Genomic DNA, 8,756 nt, shown 5'->3' with positions numbered 1-8,756 from the left:
GACATTGTTCAATCAGTAAAGCTTCTGCTCCCATCCTTAATTCTTCGCTTACCGCTAGTCGCTAATCACCAAATCGAAGTTGTGGACTCCACCAAATCGAAGATGTTCATCGCCTACTGGCTGTTTTGGACCTGTGGTGCTGCTACCTGCTGCTGTTCTACATGATTGCAATTTGCACAACTGCAATTCTGCTGCAATCCCCATCCTCAATTCTTTGCTAATCAATAATCAGGTATGCTTTCAGCTTTCAATTCGGCTGCTGTTTCAGCCTCAATTCTTGACTTCTTTCCTGTTTTAGCCTTTCAGGGGTTGATAATTCTCTCTTTTATAATTTCTAATGTTGCACTTGTTTAGTTGTTGGATACTTGTCATTATTTAGAAAGTTGGAATTGTTCAGGACTTCAGAGTTTGTTTTGGTGCTTTTTACTAGAATGAACTTATGAACTGATATGTTAGAATTTTAGGAGCCTGTTTTATGAACTGTTATGTCTAGAATGAACTGTTTTGTTGCTTTTCCTCTATATTTGATTGTTGTTGGAATTTTAGGAATCAACTAATTACACATTGTAAAATATTCTTTTCTTGGTTCAAGTAAAGTGATGAATGATGAACATTGCTTATTTTCTTTATGTTAATCTAATATGTGATATAAGTTAAAGGACTGAATAGTTGATTAACTGATTTTGAATGAATTGTTTTTTTTATTTTGATTTTTATAGATACAATCATGGGAAATATGAAAACCATTCATTCTTTCTTCAAAAGAAAGGTTGATAATGAAGAAATTCAAGATAAAAATCAAGAGATTAAACATCACAAAGCTTCAACAAGTGAACCACAACCACAAGAACATGAAAATCAACAAGAGAATGATAGGAATGAAGCTACACAGTCAAATCCTAATGAGGTGGTCCAGGTGAATCTTAAGCAACTAGAAAGAGACCCCACTAAAAGAAAACAAATGTGGGATTATCCGGTTAATTTAAGGGAAGAAGTAAGACAAGCTTATATGAGTTTAGGACATTTCCAAATACATCTTAAAGAATATCATGCTAAAGGTTCAAAGAAACATCCTCGTAGATTCCAATATTCCTGGTTCAACATTTTCCCTAATTAGTTAGAATATTCTCCAACAACACATGCATCATATTGTTTTATTTGTTTTATATTTAACGATAAACCAAGTGTGTGCCATGATTATGATGCATTTACTGTTAAAGGATTTGACAATTGGAAGAAAGTTAATGACGGGAAAAATTGTGCATTCTTGAAGCATATTGGTTGTTCACAACACAGAAATGCTGTTGCATTCGCTGAAAATTTGATGAACCAAGAAGCACACATTGAAAATATCATAATGAAGCAAAATGAAGAGCAAATATTTAAGAATCGTATACGATTAAAAGCTTCAATTGACACAGTTTGTTGGTTAACATTCCAAGCGTGTGCTTTATGAGGACATGATGAATCTCCTAATTCCAAAAATCGTGGTAATTTTTTTGCAACTACTAAAAATTCTAGCATCTTATAATGATAAAGTTGCATATGTTATATTAGAGAAAGCTCCTTATAATTCAAAATATATTTCTGGAGAAATTCAAAAAGAAATTCTTAGAATTATTGCAAATAAAGTTAAAAAGCATATTCGTAGTGAAGTGGGTGATTCATATTTTTGTGTCATGGTTGATGAGTCACGGATGAGTCTAAAAAAGAGCAAATGACGATAGTTTTGAGATTTGTTGATGTAGAAGGGATCATACAGGAAAGGTTCTTGGATTTGGTTCATGTTAGGGATACCTTATCATTAACCCTAAACACAAATATGTGGAGACAACTTTTGCACTATCAGTTTGATGTTAGTAAAATCCGTGGCCAAGGTTATGATGATGCTAGTAATATGAGAGGGGAATGGAGTGGATTACAGACACTTGTTCTTAAGCATTGTCCTTATGCATATTATGTTCACTACTTTGCTCACATATTACAAATAGCCTTGGTATCTGCTTCAAGGGAAATTATTCATGTACACCATTTTTTCACAAACTTAATTTTTTTAATTAATGTAGTTTGTGCTTCCAAAAGGCGAAGGCAACTGATATTGAACAATTATTGGAACTAGGTGAAATCGAAACAGGAAAAGGATTGAATCAAGTTGGGACATTAAAAAGAGCTAGCGATACACGTTGGGGTTCTCATTTTCGTTATCTTTGCAGTTTGCTTAACATGTTTGATTGTACTCGTGTTGTTCTCCAAGGAATAATTGATGACATATCTGCTACTTATTCTCAACGCGGAGATGCTGATGCAGCTTACTGTTTCCTAAAATCATTTGAGTTTGTGTTTATTCTTCACTTGATAAAGGAAATGATAGGGAAAACTGATGTACTTTCTCAAGTTCTACAAAAGAAATCCCAAGATATTCTTAATGCCATGGAGTTAGTTTCATCAACAAAGAAGAGTCTAAATGAATTCAGAAACAAGGGATGAGATTCTTTACTTGGACAAGTAAAGTTTTTTTTGTGAAAAACATTAAATAGATATGCCAGATATGAATGCTCCATGTTACTTTTGAACATTTTTATCGAGTGGATTTGTTTACAACCACATTAGACAAATAACTACATGAGTTGAATAGTAGATTCAATGATCAGGCGATTGAGCTATTAAGTCTTAGTTCTACTTTAGTTTCAAAAGAACACCCTAAAGTGATTAAAGTTGATCTAATTTGCCGTCTTGTTGAGAAGTATTATCCCGAAGATTTTACGGAGCAAGAGAGAATTCAATTAGGATATTAATTGGAGATTTTTAATATTGATATGAAAAAGAATCCCAAACTTAGTGGTGTATCAACTATTGCTGACTTATGCAAGGGTCTTGTGGAAACTCAGAAATGTGAGACGTATTATTTGCTTGATAGAGTGGTGCGGTTAATCTTGACACTTCCAGTTTCTGCCGCAACAACAAAGAGGGGATTTTCAGCAATGAAAATATTCAAGAACCGTCTTCGCAATACGATGTCGGATCACTTTCTCGCAAACAAGTTGGTGGTTTACATAGAAAGAGAAATGTCTGAAAACATCGATTCGAAGTCGGTAATTGATGAATTTAAAGACCTTAAAGGTCGTCGGGCTGAGTTGTAATTCTTTCGGTTATTTTTTGTGTTTATTTGCAAAAACAAATTTGTTTTTTTTTTTCTTTTTTATGTAAAAACGTTAATTTTAGTTTATAATACTTTGTGCCCAAAAAAATTACTCAACCTTTGGCCCTGCTTATTATACAAGATAGGTATGACTGTGAAAAGCAATCCCAAAAGTCAAAGAGTCTTCAGTTATGTTAAGTAACTCCATCTTTATAAGATGGTCGCTATCATGAATAAAAGATCTCTCTTGTAGCTCTAGAGTTCTTTACTTTGTCACATCTCTTTAAGAAGAGTATTGAGCTCATCTGCATAAACACACACTGAGACCATTACTGGCAGTACCAAAACACACCTTGGTTTTTATCTTTTTAAAACATCCTTTAAATAAAAACTTTACTTTTAAACATATTATTTTTATTATATTTATTTTGTTATATAGGTTTTAATAGTTTATAGTTTTTGGATCATAGATAACTTCTTTTTAATTATTTGTAAATCGTATAACATTTATCTTGAAACAAATAAAATATATTTATATGAAATTTATTTAAATATATATCTTTCTCTGATTAAAGTTTATTTTTTATAAAAAATATATATTTTTTAATTTTTCAAGTTATTATGTCTAGTTCTATATTTATTAACAAAAAACATGTTTGAATCATTCATTTCCTTTTTAACCAAACATGACAATAAAATATAATGATCCATTCTATTACCTTGTTAATTTCGTTACATTGTCTATTTCATCCATTCCATTAGTCAATATATTTCATCATGCCAAATAGAATTAAACCGGAGCGGACCCAATACGTAAAACGGGGGAATATGTAACCTTTCAATTGCTATTAAGTATAAATTTAATGTAAATTTGTCCAAATTTTTCATAAGTCCGCTGGAAAACGTGACGAATCCATCTGAAATCTCTCACGAATCATTTGGAAATTAATGTAAAATTATCAAAACCCTTTGTGATGGAAAATTCCGTAGGAAATGATTTCTTTTTCTAACAATGTAATTTCTGAATTTTCTTTTTGAATCCGTTGCATACATAAAATCACTCTATCGATGATTACTTGAATAGTCCCAAACCATTCTACAATTTACTATAATTAGAATGCATGTAAATAGAAATACAGGTTATTTCATTGATGGGGCCACAATAATTGCCTTTACTGAATAAATAAAAATAAAAATAAAATAAAAACATATGGTGATGACCCAGAAGCTTGTGGCTGTGGTAACTTGAATACAATTCCTCTTGGTGGCCTCCATCACAACGTTGACTTCTATTATTTGCAAAATATTTTCACATTCAAATATAATACCTTTTAAATATTTTCTGGTTTATAAGTTATACTTTTTATAATTAATATTCGGTACTTAATTATTTTCATATGTAATGCCTTTTAAATATTTTCGATTATTAATAGTATACACAAAGATTTGTGATAACTATTTTTATTGTAATATTATTTAGAGACGATAAAAATGGATATGGGGTAGTTTTTGCAATAGATGAAAACAATAGTGTAGATTAATGCACACACTTTTCTAATTTGTGAATTTTGTATATTTAAAATATGATAAATCAATTTAATTGTAGAAATGACATTATTTATTTATTTATTTATTTATTTATTTTTTTTTGAAACGGCAAACTAGCTAATGTACTCCTAAATAACCACCTATGTCTCCATAGAGACTTGAACCCCTGACCTCTCATATGAGAAGGTCACTCCATACCGCTAGGCCATTGGCCCTTTTAGAAATGACATTATTTAGAAAAGGAATTTGGAAGATCTATTCAGTTAATTAATGTGCAAACAAGTGTATTAACAGCAACTGGAGTTAATAAGGGAACTAGAAAATGCAAGGTTTACAATGTGAATATATATTTTTTCCAATGTTAACAAATTATACACTTTACACTTTTACAGTAAAATACAGAACCATCTCTATAATTTATAGAAATTAAGAGAGAAGTAATTGTATATATCTTTTCGGAGTTTTGATTCTTTACGTTCCTTGTGGTAATATGGTAATTTGGGCATGCAACAAGTTGGATCCTGGTAACTGGTAAGGCAACATTTTAGTGTGGGGGGTTGCCCTTTAGATACTCCATTGTCTTTTTTTGTTGCTTTTTTTTTTAAGTCATCTGGATTTATATATATATATATATATATATATATCTTTTGTCCTATGCTTAATTAAACAGGTGTGGATCGACATTTTGGGCTGTTGGTAGGGCTTTTCCTAAAGACCTGGAGTCTGTGCACCAGCTTTTCAAAGCTAGAGGTGTTGCTGTTAATCGTGCTTTTGCCCTCGAAAGTGGAGTTGGCTTCTGATGTGGCTGCTTTGATGTTTGTTTGGACACTTTGGAAATTGCACAACCTGGACGTGCATGAGAACTCCTGGGTTTCACATTGCTGATTGCTTCTTCGTCGGAGAGATTTATTCTCTTAGCTAGATTTCATTAGAGTAATAGTAATAAAAAGTTGGTTGTATTTCGACGAAGTAATTGGTGTAGCGATCCGATTGTAATACATAAGGGTTGTGGATGTGGTATCACACCTGCCGCAGTTTATGTAGGCGCCATGTCATTTTTGCCATACTTTAGCTAAAATTTGTTATTTGCTAGGCTCGGGTTGCCACACTGTGTTGTTATATATATATATATATATATATATATATATATATATATATATATATATATATATATATATATATATATATATATATATATATTCTTTAATTAATTTAGAAAATAAATATTTCAAACCTATTATTTTTTTAAAAACTTAAATTCCATTAAAAAAACATAGAAATTAAAAATATCACAATAACTAGAAATTCACAAACATCACATTAGAATTTCAAACACACAACCCACTAAAAATTAGAAGACATAGACTGCAAAATTGATGTAATTTATGTCTCTGCCTCATAATAAGCTGTTTGTTTTAAAGTTATTTCCTCATTTTTTTGACTTACCTCAATCCCAAGGTAATACGATAACAACCCAAGGTCACTCATGTCAAACTCGTTGCTCATTTTTTATTTAAACAACTTTACATCATCAATACGATTTCTAGTGACAATTAAGTCATGAACATAAATTCCAATTATAAGTAGATTTCCATTTTTCTCTCTTGTGTAGACAACATACTCTTCTGGACATCTTACAAAACCCAAGTCTTTGAGACATTTGTCTATCCGTGAATTCCAAGCTCTAGGAGCTTTTCGCAATCCATACAACGCCTTTGATAATTTGTACACTAATTTTGGCTTGTCTTTGTTTATAAAACCCTCTGGCTGAGTTATGTACACCTCTTCTTCTAATTCTCCATTAAGAAAGGCTGATTTCACATGAAGGTGATGTACAATCCAACCGTTCTTGGCTGCCAAAGCATGTAAAATACTCACAGTTTCCATTCTAGTCACCGATGCGAAAACTTCATCGAAATCAACCCCGTGTTTTTGTACATAGCCTTTTGTGACTAAACTCGCCTTTTGCTTCAAGATATTTCGATTTAGATCTCTTTTTATCTTAAAGACCCACTTGAGACCAATGAGTTTCTTCCTTTTGGAAACTCTACTAGCTTCCAAGTTTTATTTTTCTCGATTGCTCTTAGCTCACTCTTCATTGCATCTTCCCATTCATCAATTCCTTTTGCCATAGAGTAAGACGAGGGTTCCTCGTCATCATGTAAGAACAAAAGTTCATTACAATCTTCATATATTTCAGCCAAGGTGCGAAACTTGGTTGGAGCATTGCTTGTAGACGAGGTCGAGCTAGTTTCACTTTCATGGGAAGATTCAGGACTTGATGGAATATTATGAGGACTTTCAGTTACATTATTATCCAGATTAGTATTGTCGTCATTTGAGTTTTCACCATATTGCTCGCTATCTCCACGGGTGTTTTCATCTAGATATAATATATTAAATGTGAAGATTTCATTTGATGTTTGTTTAAATTTTATTGCTTGCTCCCATTCCCATGTTTTATTTTCTTTAAAAATCACATCTCTACTTACTCCAATGGATCCCATATCAGGATCAAGCAATCTATGACCTTTCATGCTTTTTTCTCCCCCCAAGTGTACTAGATTTTTGCTACGTGCTTCTAATTTACTCAAATGCCTTTCGGTTACCCGCATGTATGGAATACAACCAAAAATTCTTATATGATCGATCTGTGGTTTTCTCCCAGTCCATGCTTCATATGGTGTACCATCTTTGAGAGATTTAGTGGTTACTTGATTAAGAATGTAAATTGCATGAGTTACTGCCTCGTCCCATAACACATCAGGTACTTTCATGCTCATTAAATACTTCTTGCCATCTCTACAATGGTGCGATTGCGTCGTTCCACAACTCCATTTTGTTGTGGGGAGCATGGTGTTGTATAGTGCCTGTTTACGCCATTTTCTTTGCAAAAAGAGTTGAATTGATTTGAAAGAAACTCACCCCCTCGATCCATACGAAATGTTAAAATCTTCTCACCGGTTTGCACTTCGACTTTCGCTTTGAAATTTTTTAAAACTTACAAGGCTTCATCTTTATCAAATATGCCCACATAACTCTTGTATAGTCATCAACTAGCAACATGAAGTACTTGTTCCCTGCTGGTGTGGGTGGAGAGATGGGACCACAAAGATCCACATGTACGAGTTCGAGTCTTCTTGTAGCTCTAAAGGTTGTTTGTGTGGGGTATGGTTTTCGTGTTTGTTTTCCAGCCAAACATTCTTCACACATGATGTTGGGGTTATCTACCTTGGGTAATCCTTCCACAATATTTGCATCAGACATATGTTTAAGGGCTGAAAAACTTACATGGCCTAAGTGATTATGCCATAACCATGTTGGTTCTATCGTTTCGCTAAGTAGGCACATGGTTTCTTCTTCTTCAAGCGTGATTTTGTATAGGCGATTTTTAGATTGCATGACTTTCATCAATAATCTTCCCTTTACATTGTGAACCCACAGGTAAGTACCATGCATAACAATTATGTCACCATTTTGAGCCAACTGCCCCAAACTAATAATATTGTTGCAAAGTCTTAGTATAAAATATACTTCCTTGATTTCTCGATGTTCTCCATTCTTGCATTTAAAAATGATGGAACCCCTTCCTTCTATTCGAACTCTAGACCCATCCCCAAATTTGAAAAAGCCTTTAATTGAGGTATCAAGTTTTCGAAATTTACCGCTTTCACTCGTCATGTGGTTGCTGGCTCAATTGTCAAGGCACCATACTTTTGATTAGCTTGATACTTCTTCCTTTTTATTAGGGTTAGGTTTACTTTTTCTTCATTTAGCATGAATTCATCTTTAACATGTTCATTGTTCACGGATGCAAGTAATAGGGCTAGTTCGGCATCATTGAAATCTTGGGTTAGATTAGCTTCTTGAATCCTTTCTCTTTGTGGGTTTTTTTTTTGCATTCAGAAGCATAATGCCCGTATTCTTGGCAATTATAGCATTGTATCTTGCTTTTGTCATAGTTTTGAGTTTGGTTTTGCCCATGACTTCCTCTATTATTGTGATTACCACGTCTTCCATGACCCGAGTTGTTCCAATTACCTCTTCCACGACCAGAATTGTTCCAATT

General features: G+C 33.0%; 1 protein-coding gene across 1 annotated transcript; it reads left to right on the top strand.

Moving 5' to 3' along the window:
* Positions 1-727: 727 nt before the first annotated feature.
* On the top strand, positions 728-2,487 carry LOC111890581 (uncharacterized). Its single transcript, XM_023886686.1, has 5 exons — positions 728-1,095; positions 1,186-1,424; positions 1,522-1,659; positions 1,749-1,996; positions 2,083-2,487. The coding sequence occupies exons 1-5, from the start codon at positions 728-730 to the stop codon at positions 2,485-2,487; spliced, it is 1,398 nt and encodes a 465-aa protein (XP_023742454.1).
* The last annotated feature ends 6,269 nt before the right edge of the window (positions 2,488-8,756 follow it).

The sequence above is a fragment of the Lactuca sativa genome, chromosome 6 (assembly GCF_002870075.4).
Source record: "Lactuca sativa cultivar Salinas chromosome 6, Lsat_Salinas_v11, whole genome shotgun sequence".
Taxonomy (NCBI): domain Eukaryota; kingdom Viridiplantae; phylum Streptophyta; class Magnoliopsida; order Asterales; family Asteraceae; genus Lactuca; species Lactuca sativa.
This window is presented reverse-complemented; position numbering and strand designations above follow the sequence as displayed.

Bases quoted from the DNA above. Each gene is read 5' to 3' on its own strand.
- LOC111890581 (XM_023886686.1), top strand. From the start codon at position 728: ATGGGAAATATGAAAACCATTCATTCTTTCTTCAAAAGAAAGGTTGAT. The intron at 1,660-1,748 runs GTGATTCATATT...TTGTTGATGTAG, and splicing joins GCATATTCGTAGTGAAGTGG to AAGGGATCATACAGGAAAGG. The intron at 1,997-2,082 runs GTATCTGCTTCA...TGCTTCCAAAAG, and splicing joins ACATATTACAAATAGCCTTG to GCGAAGGCAACTGATATTGA.